The sequence below is a fragment of the Salmo salar genome, chromosome 17 (assembly GCF_965601325.2).
Source record: "Salmo salar chromosome 17, fSalSal1, whole genome shotgun sequence".
NCBI classification, from domain to species: domain Eukaryota; kingdom Metazoa; phylum Chordata; class Actinopteri; order Salmoniformes; family Salmonidae; genus Salmo; species Salmo salar.
This window is the reverse complement of record NC_138307.1, coordinates 64129119-64147955: the sequence shown is the minus strand read 5'-3', so window position 1 is coordinate 64147955 and position 18837 is coordinate 64129119. Positions and strand designations below refer to the sequence as shown.

The 18837-nt window shown below is 47.4% G+C and overlaps 1 protein-coding gene across 4 annotated transcripts in view; it reads right to left on the bottom strand.

Annotated features, from left to right (window-relative positions):
* The window catches only part of LOC106576444 (ankyrin repeat and sterile alpha motif domain-containing protein 1B), a 324199-nt gene that overhangs the window by 218312 nt on the left and 87050 nt on the right, over positions 1 to 18837 (bottom strand). For all 4 annotated transcript variants that reach the window (XM_082964025.1, XM_045699996.2, XM_082964026.1 and 1 more), the window contains exons 4-6: positions 15167 to 15319; positions 13395 to 13541; positions 4712 to 4787 (exon numbers count right to left, since the gene is read on the bottom strand). In XM_082964025.1, the coding sequence (XP_082820151.1) occupies positions 4712 to 4787; positions 13395 to 13541; positions 15167 to 15319 (376 nt within the window). The remainder of the gene's footprint in view (positions 1 to 4711; positions 4788 to 13394; positions 13542 to 15166; positions 15320 to 18837) is intronic.

Genomic DNA, 18837 nt, shown 5'->3' with positions numbered 1-18837 from the left:
GGGCAGTAGAGTTCTATGCTGAGCTCTACAAGTGAAATTAGAAAGAGGACAGTAGAGTTCTATGCTGAGCTCTACAAGTGAAATTAGAAAGAGGGCATTAGAGTTCTACGCTGAGCTCTACAAGTGAAATTAGAAAGAGGGCAGTAGAGTTCTATGCTGAGCTCTACAAGTGAAATTAGAAAGAGGGCAGTAGAGTTCTATGCTGAGCTCTACAAGTGAAATTAGAAAGAGGACAGTAGAGTTCTACGCTGAGCTCTCCAAGTGAAATTAGAAAGAGGACAGTAGAGTTCTATGCTGAGCTCTCCAAGTGAAATTAGAAAGAGGGCAGTAGAGTTCTATGCTGAGCTCTACAAGTGAAATTAGAAAGAGGACAGTAGAGTTCTATGCTGAGCTCTCCAAGTGAAATTAGAAAGAGGGCAGTAGAGTTCTATGCTGAGCTCTACAAGTGAAATTAGAAAGAGGACAGTAGAGCTCTATGCTGAGCTCTCCAAGTGAAATTAGAAAGAGGGCAGTAGAGTTCTACGCTGAGCTCTCCAAGTGAAATTAGAAAGAGGGCAGTAGAGTTCTATGCTGAGCTCTACAAGTGAAATTAGAAAGAGGACAGTAGAGTTCTATGCTGAGCTCTACACGTGTGAGTACAAAGAGGATATAACAGTGACAACAGTTTATTGATGCGCTCCCACAGGTGGCTGCAGAAGCTCAGGTTGAACTAGAGCAACCATTGTTTCTGCAGGAGATATACGCTGCATTAAAAGGCATGGAAAATGGTGGGCTTCCTGTTGACTTTTTTGTCTTTTGGGGCTATGTTGGGAGAGGATTGGCTAGCAGTAGTTAACGATAGTTTGACCGGAGGGTTACTACCGATAAGCTGCAGAAGGGCTGTCCTTACCCTACTACCAAAAAAGGGTGACCCTATGGAGGTGAAGAACTGGAGGCCGGTGCCCTTATTGTGCACTGATTATAAGATCCTGTCCAAGGCTTTGTCCAACAGGCTGAGGAAGGTGATCGGACAAATCATACCATACCAATCCTACTCTGTTCCCGGCAGGCAGATAGGTGATAACATTTCCTGATTCTGGATTTTTTGGACGTCTCTAGGGCTGTTGGGTTGGATGCTGGTCTAATTTCAATTGATCAGGAAAAGGCATTTGACCGAGTTGAACATCAATACTTATGACACACATTTGAGGCATTTGGTTTCAGCTCTGGTTTTACTGCCATGATCACGGTGATATATGGTGACATTGAAAGTGTATTGAAAGTTAACGGTGGCTTGAGTGCTCCTATTAAAGTGTGTAGGGGTATTAGGCAGGGGTGTTCATTGTCTGGAATGTTATATTCCATTGCTATAGAGCCACTACTAAATAGCATTAGAAGTCACATTGAAGGGGTGTACCTTTCACAGGATATTCCTTCTATTCGTCTCTCAGCATATCCTGATGATGTAGTTATTTTAGTGAAAAATCAAGCGGAGGTGGATAGTTTGAGTCTAATGGTTGATCGGTTTAGGGGAATATCCCATGTAAGGTAAATTGGCAAAAAAGTTGTTCTTCACAGATTGGGAAATGGTCTGGAGGGATCGTGGCTTTGCCAGGGGGGCTGGAATGGTGAACGGGTAAGTATCTTGGAGTGTACCTAGGGGATGAGGCGACTATGGAACAAAAATAGGAATGGGGTGGTTGAAATGGTGGAAGGGAGGATGAGGAGATGGTGTTGGTTGTTATCTCGTATGTCATATAGGGGACCACTATTATTGTTAACTATGTGGTTGCCTCTGCAGTGTGGCATCGGTTGGCATGTTTAGAGCCACCATCTGGCTTCTGGCCAAGATACACGCAATTATTGTAGATGTTTTGGGGGATAAATATCATTGGGTTCCACAAAGTGTTTTGTATTTGTCAAAGGAGGAGGGGGGACAAGGTCTTGTACATGTTGCTAGTAGGGCTGCTGCTTTCCGGTTTCAGTTTATTCAAAGGTTGCTCTATGGACCGGAACATGTGTTGTGGAGAGGGGTGGCAGGTCTGGTATTACAGCAGGTAGGGGGATTAGATTTAAAGAAGGCTTTATTTCTGGTTGATAGTAGCCAGATTTCTAGGGAGGGAGTACCTCCGTTTTACAGAGGCCTTCTTGGGGTTTGGAGCATAATGAAGGTGTCCAGAATAACTACAGCGGAGTCGGTTCATTGGCTGTTGGAGGAACCTCTGGTGTTATGGGGCAACACTGGATTGTACAACTGCAGCTGTTCCACATTTCTCCAACATTCTGGTGAAGGGCAAAATCATCCCCCTAAAACAGTTAATGGACATGGCTGGGCGCACCTTAATGGATGGAGGACGGGTGGCTGAACATTTGGGGGTGAGGTCGGAATGGATTGACAACTGCTGGGAAGCTGCAGGAAGGCTCTGTCAGCAGAAGAGGGGATTATGCTCAACAGTCACAAGGAAAAGGTACAAGATGAAAACGTCCCATTTCCAAGACCAGGGATTACACCAATATCTCAGAGTCAGAAAGAAATGTGTTATTACTGGATTTGAGAGGGTTGGAAGAGGTGGGTTTGGATGAGGTGAATGGGAAGGATTTATATAGGAGGTGTGTCAAGGTTTTGAATATAGATGAAGTGAAATATAGAAAAGACACTCCTTGGAGGGTAAAACTGAACCTTGGTGACAAGATAAAGCCAGCATGGAGAGCACTGTACAAGCCACCGTTACAAAAGGGTACTGGTGATATGCAATGGAAGGTTTCGCATGGCATCATTGCAGTTTTGTTTCTGTCATTAATTCAGATGCATGTCCTTTTTTTAATATGAGAGAAACAATTTTTCACTGTTTTATGGCGTGTGAGAGGATAACGCCTCTATTTGAAATAATATAGTATTTTTTACAGCTGTAGGGGAGATTTTCAATAGCACTGTTTTGATTTGGGGGTTTCAATATAGTAAACAACAGAAAATGTCAACTGTTACATTTTATTTTGGGACAAGCTAGGAAACATAAAAGAGACACGGGATACAGACAGGATATAAGATGTGTTTTTTAGGGACTAGTCAAAGCGAGAATAAAAGTGAATTTTGAGTTCTTCTCGGCCGTAAAAGACCTCCCATTGAGGAGAAGTGGGCTTACGAAGGGGTGGTTTGTTTTGTGGACGAGGGGACATTATTTTTTGTTGATGAAATGCTTTTTTATTTGTATTTATAAATTTTTTCAATGTTTATTTAAGAATGACACGTGTTGTTTAATTTCTGAAAAGGCACAGTGTGCCATTATTTGTGTTACTACTTGAGCATAAAATAAAGGTTTTATAAAAACTCAAAACTCTTCTCTCCATATCATCTACTGTCTCTCTCTCTCCATATCATCTACTGTCACTCTCTCTCATATAATCTACTGTCTCTCTCTCTCTCCATATCATCTACTGTCTCTCTCCATATCATCTACTGTCTCTCTCTCTCCATATCATCTACTGTCTCTCTCTCTCTCCATATCAACTACTGTCTCTCTCTCCATATCGTCTACTGCCTCTCTCTCTCTCCATATCATCTACTGTCTCTCTCTCTCTCCATATCATCTACTGTCTCTCTCTCTCTCTCCATATCATCTACTGTCTCTCTCTCTCCATATCATCTACTGTCTCTCTCTCCATATCATCTACTGTCTCTCTCTCCATATCATCTACTGTCTCTCTCTCTCCATATCATCTACTGTATCTCTCTCTCCATATCATCTACTGTATCTCTCTCTCCATATCATCTACTGTCTCTCTCTCTCTCCATATCATCTAGTGTCTCTCTCTCGCTCCATATCATCTACTGTCTCTCTCTCTCTCTCCATATCATCTACTGTCTCTCTCGCTCCATATCATCTACTGTCTCTCTCTCTCCATATCATCTACTGTCTCTCTCTCTCCATATCATCTACTGTCTCTCTCTCTCTCCATATCGTCTACAGTCGCTCTCTCTCTCCATATCGTCTACTCTCTCTCTCTCTCTCTCTCCCCATGTCATCTACCGTTTCTCTCTCTCTCCATATCATCTACTGTCTCTCTCTCTCCATATCATCTACTGTCTCTCTCTCTCCATATCATCTACTGTCTCTCTCTCTCCATATCGTCTACAGTCTCTCTCTCTCTCCATATCGTCTACTCTCTCTCTCTCTCTCTCTCCCCATATCATCTACCGTCTCTCTCTCTCTCTCCATATCATCTACGAATGGGGGGGGGGGGGGGGGGGTAAACACAGGGGACAGGTTTACATACACATAAGAACAATGACAGGAACAGGGGTAGGAGGGGGGGTAAACACAGGGGACAGGTTTACATACACATAAGAACAGGAACAGAGACAGGGGTATGAGGGGGGTAAACACAGGGGACAGGTTTACATACACAGAAGAACAGTGACAGGAACAGGGGTATGAGGGGGGGTAAACACAGGGGACAGGTTTACATACACATAAGAACAGGAACAGAGACAGGGGTATGAGGGGGGTAAACACAGGGGACAGGTTTACATACACAGAAGAACAGTGACAGGAACAGGGGTATGAGGGGGGTAAACACAGGGGACAGGTTTACATACACATAAGAACAGGAACAGAGACAGGGGTATGAGGGGGGTAAACACAGGGGACAGGTTTACATACACATAAGAACAGGGACAGGGACAGAGGTATGAGGTGGGGGGGGGGTACATGGACTCTCTCATGACACCCACCTGAGTCTAGCAGCAGACGAACCACATCCATCTTCCCATAGAGAGCTGCCTCGTGGAGAGCACTGCCATTCTCCGTCTGAGAGAGAGAGAGAGAGAGAGAGAGAGAGAGAGAGAGAGAGAGAGAGAGAGAGAGAGAGAGAGAGAGAGAAAGAGAGGGGGGAGGGTAAGAGAGAAAGAGAAGGAGACCGAATAATAGAAGGCAAGAGAGGGGAGAGTGATGTGGGAGAGAGAAAGAAAAGATTGATTTTAAGACATCGCCCAAGAAATCTCTTTGTACACAGAGCCGCGTGGAGGGAACGTCCCATTCCAAATACAACAGTTTCCTCCCTCTCCATATGGCCTGGATGCTAGTGGCTAACACCCAGCCAGGCTCCTGCTTTGTGACTAATTGCAACAAGCATGCTGTGTGTGTGTGTGTGTGTGTGTGTGTGTGTGTGTGTGTGTGTGTGTGTGTACACACACACACTATACCTTGTCTTTCCTCTATCACCAAGGTATTATCAACGCAGCCAGGAAAGACCCCAGAAATCCAACACATCGACCAATCAAAACCCAGAACTGGTCCTCCAGTGTTCCCACACACCCAATCCTGGTGCGTCTGACTGACCCTTACAGTTCAAAGGTCAAAGCATGCCAATGAAAGGGCATCTGATCATCCAATACCACAGAATCCAGAAGACCAGGTCAAAAACAGGAACGTAAAAATATCCAAATCGAGAAAAGACAAAAAGCTTCACAACCCACGGTGACTTGGGACTAGAGGTGACTGGGCGATGAGTTTAGAGGGAGCACACACACATACATCGAAGGACAGGAAACCAAACCGGCAGACCCTCCCCCACTTCCCCCCTCAAACCCCTTCCTGTGTCGTTTCCCATGGCGATTAGTTGGTGATGTCACTGGAAAATGAGGAAATCGATTCACAAAGAAGATTGACTTCCTATCTGTTTGACTGAAGACTGAGGGGGGGTTTGTTTTGGGCCTTTATTTTACCACATTTTCTCCCATTGCTAGTTACGACCTTGTCTCATCGCTGCAACTCCGAAACATGACCCACCTAGACGCGCTAATTCTTAACACACTGCCCGCTTCGCCACTTGGGGCCTTTCAATACAGTTTGACACTCAGTTTCAGATTCACTTTACAGCTTGAAGAAGTATAAAGGTGTGTGTGTGTGTGTGTGTGTGTGTGTGTGTGTGTGTGTGTGTCGGAGGGGTCTGAATGTGTGTGTGTGTGTGTGTGTTTAGGGTGAAGAGAGAGGGGAGGGTGAAGAGAGAGAGAGGGAAGGGGAGGAGAGAGAGCGAGAGTGAGAGAGAGGGGAGGAGGGAAGAGGGGAGAAAATAGAGATGGGAGGGGAGAGAGCGAGAGAGAGGGGAGGGGTGAAGAGAGAGAGGGGAGGAGGAAGAGAGAGAAGGGGAGGAGAGAGAGAAGGGGAGGGGAGGAGAGAGAGAAGGGGAGGGGAGAGGAGGAGAGAGAGCTAGAGAGAGGGGAGGGGAGAAGAGGGAGAGGGGAGGGGTGAAGAGAGAAAGGGGAGGGGTGAAGAGAGAGAAGGGAGGGTGAAGAGAGAGAAGGGAGGGGTGAAGAGAGAGAAGGGAGGGTGAAGAGAGAGAAGGGAGGGTGAAGAGAGAGAAGGGAGGGTGAAGAGAGAGAAGGGAGGGTGAAGAGAGAGAAGGGAGGGTGAAGAGAGAGAAGGGAGGGTGAAGAGAGAGAAGGGAGGGTGAAGAGAGAGAAGGGAGGGTGAAGAGAGAAGGGAGGGTGAAGAGAGAGAAGGGAGGGTGAAGAGAGAGAAGGGAGGGTGAAGAGAGAGAAGGGAGGGTGAAGAGAGAGAAGGGAGGGTGAAGAGAGAGAAGGGAGGGTGAAGAGAGAGAGGGGGACAGGTTTACGTACACATAAGAACAGGGACAGAGGTATGAGGGGGGTAAACACAGGGGACAGGTTTACATACACATAAGAACAGGGACAGAGGTATGAGGGGGGTAAACACAGGGGACAGGTTTACATACACATAACAACAGGGACAGAGGTATGAGGGGGGTAAACACAGGGGACAGGTTTACATACACATAAGAACAGGGACAGAGGTATGAGGGGGGTAAACACAGGGGACAGGTTTACGTACACATAAGAACAGGGACAGAGGTATGAGGGGGGTAAACACAGGGGACAGGTTTACGTACACATAAGAACAGGGACAGAGGTATGAGGGGGGTAAACACAGGGGACAGGTTTACGTACACATAAGAACAGGGACAGAGGTATGAGGGGGGTAAACACAGGGGACAGGTTTACATACACATAAGAACAGGGACAGAGGTATGAGGGGGGTAAACACAGGGGACAGGTTTACGTACACATAAGAACAGGGACAGAGGTATGAGGGGGGTAAACACAGGGGACAGGTTTACGTACACATAAGAACAGGGACAGAGGTATGAGGGGGGTAAACACAGGGGACAGGTTTACATACACATAAGAACAGGGACAGAGGTATGGGGGGGGTAAACACAGGGGACAGGTTTACATACACATAAGAACAGGGACAGAAGTATGAGGGGGGTAAACACAGGGGACAGGTTTACATACACATAAGAACAGGGACAGGGACAGGGGTATGAGGGGGGTAAAGACAGGGGACAGGTTTACATACACATAAGAACAGGAACAGAGGTATGAGGGGGGTAAACACAGGGGACAGGTTTACGTACACATAAGAACAGGGACAGAGGTATGAGGGGGGTAAACACAGGGGACAGGTTTACATACACATAAGAACAGGGACAGAGGTATGGGGGGGGTAAACACAGGGGACAGGTTTACGTACACATAAGAACAGGGACAGAGGTATGAGGGGGGTAAACACAGGGGACAGGTTTACGTACACATAAGAACAGGGACAGAGGTATGAGGGGGGTAAACACAGGGGACAGGTTTACATACACATAAGAACAGGACAGAGGTATGAGGGGGGTAAACACAGGGGACAGGTTTACATACACATAAGAACAGGGACAGAGGTATGAGGGGGGTAAACACAGGGGACAGGTTTACATACACATAACAACAGGGACAGAGGTATGAGGGGGGTAAACACAGGGGACAGGTTTACATACACATAAGAACAGGGACAGAGGTATGAGGGGGGTAAACACAGGGGACAGGTTTACATACACATAACAACAGGGACAGAGGTATGAGGGGGGTAAACACAGGGGACAGGTTTACATACACATAAGAACAGGGACAGAGGTATGAGGGGGGTAAACACAGGGGACAGGTTTACATACACATAACAACAGGGACAGAGGTATGAGGGGGGTAAACACAGGGGACAGGTTTACATACACATAAGAACAGGGACAGAGGTATGAGGGGGGTAAACACAGGGGACAGGTTTACATACACATAAGAACAGGGACAGGGACAGGGGTATGAGGGGGGTAAAGACAGGGGACAGGTTTACATACACATAAGAACAGGAACAGAGGTATGAGGGGGGTAAACACAGGGGACAGGTTTACATACACATAACAACAGGGACAGAGGTATGAGGGGGGTAAACACAGGGGACAGGTTTACGTACACATAAGAACAGGGACAGAGGTATGAGGGGGGTAAACACAGGGGACAGGTTTACATACACATAACAACAGGGACAGAGGTATGAGGGGGGTAAACACAGGGGACAGGTTTACATACACATAAGAACAGGGACAGAGGTATGAGGGGGGTAAACACAGGGGACAGGTTTACATACACATAAGAACAGGGACAGAGGTATGAGGGGGGTAAACACAGGGGACAGGTTTACATACACATAACAACAGGGACAGAGGTATGAGGGGGGTAAACACAGGGGACAGGTTTACATACACATAAGAACAGGGACAGAGGTATGAGGGGGGTAAACACAGGGGACAGGTTTACATACACATAACAACAGGGACAGAGGTATGAGGGGGGTAAACACAGGGGACAGGTTTACATACACATAAGAACAGGAACAGAGGTATGAGGGGGGTAAACACAGGGGACAGGTTTACATACACATAACAACAGGGACAGAGGTATGAGGGGGGTAAACACAGGGGACAGGTTTACATACACATAAGAACAGGGACAGAGGTATGAGGGGGGTAAACACAGGGGACAGGTTTACATACACATAACAACAGGGACAGAGGTATGAGGGGGGTAAACACAGGGGACAGGTTTACATACACATAAGAACAGGGACAGAGGTATGAGGGGGGTAAACACAGGGGACAGGTTTACATACACATAACAACAGGGACAGAGGTATGAGGGGGGTAAACACAGGGGACAGGTTTACATACACATAAGAACAGGGCCAGAGGTATGAGGGGGGTAAACACAGGGGACAGGTTTACATACACATAAGAACAGGGACAGGGACAGGGGTATGAGGGGGGTAAAGACAGGGGACAGGTTTACATACACATAAGAACAGGAACAGAGGTATGAGGGGGGTAAACACAGGGGACAGGTTTACGTACACATAAGAACAGGGACAGAGGTATGAGGGGGGTAAACACAGGGGACAGGTTTACATACACATAACAACAGGGACAGAGGTATGAGGGGGGTAAACACAGGGGACAGGTTTACATACACATAAGAACAGGGACAGAGGTATGAGGGGGGTAAACACAGGGGACAGGTTTACATACACATAAGAACAGGGACAGAGGTATGAGGGGGGTAAACACAGGGGACAGGTTTACATACACATAACAACAGGGACAGAGGTATGAGGGGGGTAAACACAGGGGACAGGTTTACATACACATAAGAACAGGGACAGAGGTATGAGGGGGGTAAACACAGGGGACAGGTTTACATACACATAACAACAGGGACAGAGGTATGAGGGGGGTAAACACAGGGGACAGGTTTACATACACATAAGAACAGGAACAGAGGTATGAGGGGGGTAAACACAGGGGACAGGTTTACATACACATAAGAACAGGAACAGAGACAGGGGTATGAGGGGGGTAAAGACAGGGGACAGGTTTACATACACATAAGAACAGGAACAGGAACAGAGGTATGAGGGGGGTAAACACAGGGGACAGGTTTACGTACACATAAGAACAGGGACAGAGGTATGAGGGGGTAAACACAGGGGACAGGTTTACGTACACATAAGAACAGGAACAGAGACATGGGTATGAGGGGGGTAAACACATCATTCTACACCCCCCCTCCCCACACACACACACACACACACACACACACACACACGTTCTGTATCTGAAGCAATCACACATACACAGTGCCATACTGTATGTATGAAGACAACACACACACATCTCAAACTCATCCTTGACCTACTCCGACCGCCCCTCACAAACACACACACTGTGAGTTGCTGTGTTCTGCTAATATTACTGCAAAACCATATTCAGAAAGAGGTTGAGTAGAAGGAAGATTGTCCTTAGATACTGTACCAACTCATTAAAAACAGAGGAGACAGGCTTTAAACATTCATTACAAGGAGAGAGGAGGCAGTGTTATCTTGAGCTAAAGAGACAGTCAGATTTACTGGAGCAACATCTGCAGGAGAAATGTAAGAACGCTGTTCATCGATTACAGCTCAGCATTTAACACCATAGTACCCTCCAAACTCGTCATGAATCTCGAGACCATGGGTCTCGACCCTGCCCTGTGCAACTGGGTCCTGGACTTCCTGACGGGCAGCCCCCAGGTGGTGAGGGTAGGAAACAACATCTCCACCCCGCTGATCCTCAGCACTGGGGCCCCACAAGGGTACGTTCTCAGCCCTCTCCTGTACTCCCTGTTCACCCATGACTGCATGGCCATGCACGCCTCCAACTCAATCATCAAGTTTGCAGACGACACTACAGTGGTAGGCTTAATTACCAACAATGACGAGACGGCCTACAGGGAGGAGGTGAGGGCCCTCGGAGTGTGGTGCAAGAAAAATAACCTCTCACTCAACATCAACAAAACAAAAGAGATGATCGTGGACTTCAGGAAACAGCAGAGGGAGCAGCCCCCTATCTACATTAACGGGACAGTAGTGGAGAGGGTGGAGAGTTTTAAGTTCCTCGGCGTACACATCACGGACAAACTGAAATGGTCCACCCACACAGACAGCGTGGTGAAGAAGGCACAGCAGCGCCTCTTCAACCTCAGGAGGCTGAAGAAATTCGGCTTGTCACCAAAAACACTCACAAACTTTTACAGATGCACAATTGAGAGCATCCTGTCAGGCTGTATCACCGCCTGGTACGGCAACTGCTCCGCCCACAACCGTAAGGCTCTCCAGAGGGTAGTGAGGTCTGCACAATGCATCACTGGGGGCAAACTACCTGCTCTCCAGGACACCTACACCACCCGATGTCACAGGAAGGCCAAAAAGATCATCAAGGACAACAACCACCCGAGACACTGCCTGTTCACCCCGCTATCATCCAGGAGGCAAGGTCAGTACAGATGCATCAAAGTGGGAACCGAGAGACTGAAAAACAGCTTCTATCTCAAGGCCATCAGACTGTTAAACAGCCATCACTAACATTGAGTGGCTGCTGCCAACATACTGACTCAACTCAAGCAACTTTAATAATGGAAAAATGTATGTAAACAATTTATCACTAGCCACTTTATATTATATGTTTACTTACCCTACATTACTCATCTCTTATGTATATACTGTACCCTATACCATCTACTGCATCTTGCCATCTTGATGTAATATATCATTAGCCACTTTAAACAATGTCACTTCATATGTTCTCATACCCTACATTACTCATCTCATATGTATATACTGTACTCTATACCATCTACTGCATCTTGCCATCTTGATATAATTAAATGTATCCCTAGCCACTTTAAACAATGCCGCTTTATGTTTTCATATCCTACATTACTCATCTCATATGTATATACTGTACTCTATACCATCTACTGCATCTTGACTATGCTGTTCGGCCATGATTCATTTATTTTTATGTACATATTCGTATTCATTCCTTTACACTTGTGTGTATAAGGTAGTTGTTGTGAAATTGTTAGGTTATATTACTTGTTAGATATTACTGCATGGTCGGAACTAGAATCACAAGCATTTCGCTATACTTGCATTAACACCACATGCTCTCACCACTGGTGTCCCCCAGGGCTCTGTTCTAGGCCCTCTCCTATTCTCGCTATACACCAAGTCACTTGGCTCTGTCATATCCTCACATGGTCTCTCCTATCATTGCTATGCAGACGACACACAATTAATCTTCTCCTTTCCCCCTTCTGATAACCAGGTGGCGAATCGCATCTCTGCATGTCTGGCAGACATATCAGTGTGGATGACGGATCACCACCTCAAGCTGAACCTCAGCAAGACGGAGCTGCTCTTCCCCTGGGGAAGGACTGCCCGTTCCATGATCTCGCCATCACGGTTGACAACTCCATTGTGTCCTCCTCCCAAAGTGCTAAGAACCTTGGCGTGACCCTGGACAACACCCTGTCGTCCTCTACTAACATCAAGGCGGTGACCCGATCCTGTAGGTTCATGCTCTACAACATTCGCAGAGTACGACCCTGCCTCACACAGGAAGCGGCGCAGGTCCTAATCCAGGCACTTGTCATCTCCCGTCTGGATTACTGCAACTCGCTGTTGGCTGGGCTCCCTGCCTGTGCCATTAAACCCCTACAACTCATCCAGAACGCCGCAGCCCGTCTGGTGTTCAACCTTCCCAAGTTCTCTCACGTCACCCCGCTCCTCCGCTCTCTCCACTGGCTTCCTGTTGAAGCTCGCATCCGCTACAAGACCATGGTGCTTGCCTACGGAGCTGTGAGGGGAACGGCACCTCCGTACCTTCAGGCTCTGATCAGGCCCTACACCCAAACAAGGGCACTGTGTTCATCCACCTCTGGCCTGCTCGCCTCCCTACCTCTGAGGAAGCACAGTTCCCGCTCAGCCCAGTCAAAACTGTTCGCTGCTCTGGCACCCCAATGGTGGAACAAGCTCCCTCACGACGCCAGGACAGCGGAGTCAATCACCACCTTCCGGAGACACCTGAAACCCCACCTCTTTAAGGAATACCTGGGATAGGATAAAGTAATCCTTCTAACCCCCCCCCCCTTAAATGATTTAGATGCACTATTGTAAAGTGGTTGTTCCACTGGATATCATAAGGTGAATCCACCAATTTGTAAGTCGCTCTGGATAAGAGCGTCTGCTAAATGACTTAAATGTAAATGTAAATGTAACCATGTGTATGTGACAAATACATTTGATTTGATTTGAGGAGAGAAGAGAACTGTTACAAAGCTGAAGCCTGGTTTCACCCTGACTACCAGGTGATGCTAAATCCATCATACAGGGATGATTTCTGTATTTTGAAAGTCACCCATCTTGAAAACTTGATTGCTGACAAAATGAAACAAATACCAAAAGACTGTTTTTGGGAGGAGTTTTCCTTTAAGGCTGAGTTGACCTTTAGCTCACCTCTCTTTACCTCCCTCTACAGGAGAACATGTTGTACTGAAGTAGAAACGCAGAGTGACCCCCCAACAACACACCTGCAAAATAAAAGCTAACCTACGAAACCATTCCTCACCCCCCTCCCAACCCTTACCCATCCACCTAACCACTCACCCCTGACTCCACAGTGACCCTGACCCCTAGACCGCTGACCTGGGAGTTGACGTCCATGCCGGCCTCCAGCAGGGTGTGCACGGCTGAGTGGTGCCCGTTGCGGGCGGCCAGGTGCAGGGGCGTGTGGCGCCTTGTCCCGTGGCTGCTCATCAGGTTGGGGTGGGCGGTCACCAACATACAGACCACCTGGGATGAGGGGGAAGGGAGGAGAGGGGAGGAGAGGGGAGGAGAGGAGAGAGGGGTTGAAGCCCAGTGGACATGAGTTCCAAGATCTAAATGTGTACTTATTTGATACAGGCCCTTGTCTGTTACTACAGTATTACATACAACATTGTTTTCAGACCGTCAGGACCACAAGCCACGTCAGGACCAAACGTATGTGGACACCTGCTTGTCGAACATCTCATTTCAAAATCATGGGCATTAATATGGAGTTGGTCCCCCCTTTGCTGCTATAACAGCCTCCACTCTTCTGGGAAGGCTTTCCACTAGATGTTGGAACATTGCTGCGGGGACTTGCTTCCATTCGGCCACAAGAGCATTAGTGATGTCAGGCACTTATGTTGGGCGATTAGGCCTGGCTCGCAGTCTGCATTCCAATTCATCCCAAAGCTGTTCGATGGGGTTGAGATCAGGGCTCTGTGCAGACCAGTCAAGTTCTTCCACACAAATCGACAAACCATTTCTGTACGGACCTCACTTTGCGCACGGGGATATTGTCATGCTGAAACAGGAAAGGGCCTTCCCCAAACTGTTGCCACAAAGTTGGAAGCACAGAATCGTATAGAATGTCATTGTATGCTGTAGCGTTAAGATTTCCCTTCACTGGAACTAAGGGGCCTAGCCCAAACCATGAAAAACAGCCCCAGACCATTATTCCTCATCCACCAAACTTTACAGTTGGCACTATGCATTGGGCCAGGTGGGTTCTCCTGGAATTCGCCAAACCTAGATTCGTCAGTCGGACTGCCAGATGGTGAAGCGTGATTCATCACTCCAGAGAACGTGTTTCCACTGTTCCAGAGTCAAATTGCGGCGAGCTTTACACCACTCCAGCAGACGCTTGGCATTGAGCATGGTGATCTTAGGCTTGTGTTCGGCTACGCAGCCATTGAATCCCATTTCATGAAGCTCCCAACAGTTCTTGTGCTGACGTTGCTTCCAGAGGCAGTTTGGAACTCGGTGGTGTTTCAACCGAGGACAAGACGTTTTTACGCGGTACACGCTTCAGCACTCTGTGGTCCCATTCTGTGAAATTGTGTGGCCTACCACTTCGCGTTTGAGCCGTTGTTGCTCCTAGACGTTTCCACTTCACAATAACAGCACTTATAGTTGACTGGGTCAGCTCTAGCAGGGCAGAAATGTGATGAACTGACTTGTTGGAAGGGACACATATGACGGCGCCACATTGAGTCACTGAACTCTTCAGTTAGGCCATTCTACTGCCAATGTTTGTCTATGGAGATTGCATGGCTGTGTGCTCAATTACTTACACCTGTCAGCAACGGGTGTGGCTGAAACAGCCGAATCCACTAATTTGAAGGGGTGTACACATACTTTTCTATATATAGTGTATTTTGTTGTAGTCCTGAACTAGCACAACTAATGAAACTAGTCAAAGGCTCTCGCTCTCTCTCTCTCTCAACCCCCTTCTCTCTCACTATCAAATGCATTTATAAAAGCCTTTTAAAATGTCACAAATTGCTTTTACAGTAACCCAGCCTAGACCACAGAGAGCAAGCAGAATCAGAGGCACATTGGCTTGGGAAAACTCTGTAGAAGGAAGAAACCTTGCTCAGGTCCATCCTCACCTGAAGTCGTCCGTAGAGTGCGGCCAGGTCCAGGGGCGTCTCGTCGCGGCTGTTCCTCATGGTGGGGTCTGTCAGCTCCTTCAGTAGGATGGACACCACCTCAGAGTGGCCGTACTGGGCCGCACAGTGCAGCGCTGTCTCCCTCTCATGGTTCTGTATACAGGGGGGAACAACTGTCTGAGTAAACAAACAATGTATTGCTTCACAACATGGATTCATCTATTATGTTGACCTCATGGACTGTGAGTCTTTGCATCCACAGCTCCATCTATTATGTTGACCTCATGGACTGTGAGTCCTTGCATCCACAACTCCATCTATTATGTTGACCTCATGGACTGTGAGTCTTTGCATCCACAGCTCCATCTATTATGTTGACCTCATGGACTGTGAGTCCTTGCATCCACAGCTCCATCTATTATGTTGACCTCATGGACTGTGAGTCCTTGCATCCACAGCTCCATCTATTATGTTGACCTCATGGACTGTGAGTCCTTAAATCCACAGCTCCAGCTATTATGTTGACCTCATGGACTGTGAGTCCTTGCATCCACAGCTCCATCTACTGTGTGGGACAAACTCTAGTGTCACACATACAGTTTACCAGAGGACTCTCCTGAATCTCCAGGGCAGTGTTCTCTTCAACCCAATACATCTGTCCCAGAACTGCCCACAGTAGCCTTCTATCACCCCCTGCTGTCCGTCTATGGTCAGTGTAGCCTTCTATCCCCCCTGCTAACAGTCTATGGTCAGTATAGCCTTCTATCCCCCCTGCTAACAGCAAATGGTCAGTATAGCCTTCTATCCCCCCTGCTAACAGCCTATGGTCAGTATAGCCTTCTATCCCCCCTGCTAACAGTCTATGGTCAGTGTAGCCTTCTATCCCCCCTGCTAACAGTCTATGGTCAGTATAGCCTTCTATCACCCCCTGCTGTCCGTCTATGGTCAGTGTAGCCTTCTATCCCCCCTGCTAACAGTCTATGGTCAGTATAGCCTTCTATCCCCCTTGCTAACAGTCTATGGTCAGTGTAGCCTTCTATCCCCCCTGCTAACAGTCTATGGTCAGTATAGCCTTCTATCACCCCTGCTGTCCGTCTATGGTCAGTGTAGCCTTCTATCCCCCCTGCTAACAGTCTATGGTCAGTGTAGCCTTCTATCACCCCTGCTAACAGTCTATGGTCAGTGTAGCCTTCTATCCCCCTGCTAACAGTCTATGGTCAGTGTAGCCTTCTATCCCCCCTGCTAACAGTCTATGGTCAGTATAGCCTTCTATCCCCCCTGCTAACAGTCTATTGTCAGTGTAGCCTTCTATCCCCCCCGCTAACAGTCTATGGTCAGTGTAGCCTTCTATCCCCCTGCTGTCCGTCTATAATTGAGAATTTCAATAAGCATTTTTCTACGGCTGGCCATGCTTTCCACCTGGCTACCCCTACCGCGGTCAACAGCACTGCACCCCCCACAGCTACTCGCCCAAGCCTTCCCCATTTCTCCTTCTCCCAAATCCAGTCAGCTGAGGTTCTGAAAGACCTGCAAAATCTGGACCCCTACAAATCAGTCGGGCTAGACAATCTGGACCCTTTCTTTCTAAAATTATCTGCCGAAATTGTTGCAACCCCTATTACTAGCCTGTTCAACCTCTCTTTCGTGTCGTCTGAGATTCCCAAAGATTGGAAAGCAGCTGCTGTCATCCCCCTCTTCAAAGGAGGGGACACTATTGACCCAAACTGCTACAGACCTATATCTATCCTACCCTGCCTTTCTAAGGTCTTCAAAAGCCAAGTCAACAAACAGATTACCGACCATTTCGAATCCCAACGCACCTTCTCCGCTATGAGATCTGGTTTCAGAGCTGGTCATGGGTGCACCTCAGACACGCTCAAGGTCCAAAACGATATCGTAACCGCCAACGATAAGAAACAATACTGGGCTGCCGTATTCGTTGACCTGGCCAAAGCTTTCAACTCTGTCAATCACCACATCCTCATCGGCAGACTCAATAGGCTTGGTTTCTCAAATGATTGCCTCGCCTGGTGCACCAACTACTTCTCTGATAGAGTTCAATGTGTCAAATCGGATGGCCTGTTGTCTGGGCCTCAGGTTGTCTCTATGGGGGTGCCACAGGGTTCAATTCTTGGGCCAACTCTTTTCTCTGTAAACATCAATGGTGTCGCTCTTGCTGCTGGTGAGTCTCTGATCCACCTCTACGCAGACGACATTCTGTATACTTCTGGCCCTTCTTTGGACACTGTGTTAACAACCCTCCAGACGAGCTTCAATGCCATTCAACTCTCCTTCCGTGGCCTCCAACTCAACCGATCGCTGCCTGCACCTGCCCACCTGTCCAGCATTACTACACTGGACGGTTCTGACTTACAATATGTGGAAAACTACAAATACCTATGTGTCTGGTTAGACTGTAAGCTCTCCTTCCAGACTCACATCAAACATCTCCAATCCAAAGTTAAATCTAGAATTGGCTTCCTATTTCACAACAAAGCATCCTTCACTCATGCTGCCAAACATACCCTCGTAAAACTGACTATCCTACTGATCCTCGACTTTGGAGATGTCATTTTCAAAATAGCCTCCAACACCCTACTCAACAAATTGGCTGCAGTCTATCACAGTGCCATCCATTTTGTCACCAAAGCCCCGTATACTACCCACCACTGCGACCTGTACGCTCTCATTGGCTGGCCCTCGCTTCATACTCGTCGCCAAATCCACTGGCTCCAGGTCATCTACAAGACCCTGCTAGGTAAAGTCCCCCCTTATCACCGCTCACTGGTCACCATAGCAGCACCCACCTGTAGCACGCGCTCCAGCACGTAAATCTCTCTGGTCACCCCCAAAACCAATTCCTCCTTTGGCCGTCTCTCCTTCCAGTTCTCTGCTGCCAATGACTGGAACGAACTACAAAAATCTCTGAAACTGGAAACACTTATCTCCCTCACTAGCTTTAAGCACCAGCTGTCAGAGCAGCTCACAGATCACTGCACCTGTACATAGCCCATCTATAATTTAGCCCAAACAACTACCTCTTCCCCTACTGTATTTATTTTGCTCCTTTGCACCCCATTATTTCTATTTCTACTTTGCACTTTCTTCCACTACAAATCTACCATTCCAGTGTTTTACTTGCTATATTGTATTTACTTTGCCACCATGGCCTTTTTTGCCTTTTCTCCCTTATCTCACTTAATTTGCTCACATTGAATATATACTTATTTTTCTACTGTATTATTGACTGTATGTTTGTTTTACTCCATGTGTTGTATGTGTCGAACTGCTTTGATTTATCTTGGCCAGGTTGCAATTGTAAATGAGAACTTGTTCTCAACTTGCCTACCTGGTTAAATAAAGGTGAAATAAAAAAAATAAAAAAAATAAAAATATGGTCAGTATAGCCTTCTATCCCCCCTGCTAACAGTCTATGGTCAGTGTAGCCTTCTATCCCCCCTGCTAACAGTCTATGGTCAGTGTAGCCTTCTATCACCCCCTGCTAACAGTCTACGGTCAGTGTAGCCTTCTATCCCCCCTGCTAACAGTCTACGGTCAGTATAGCCTTCTATCCCCCCTGCTAACAGTCTACGGTCAGTATAGCCTTCTATCCCCCCTGCTAACAGTCTACGGTCAGTATAGCCTTCTATCCCCCCTGCTAACAGTCTATG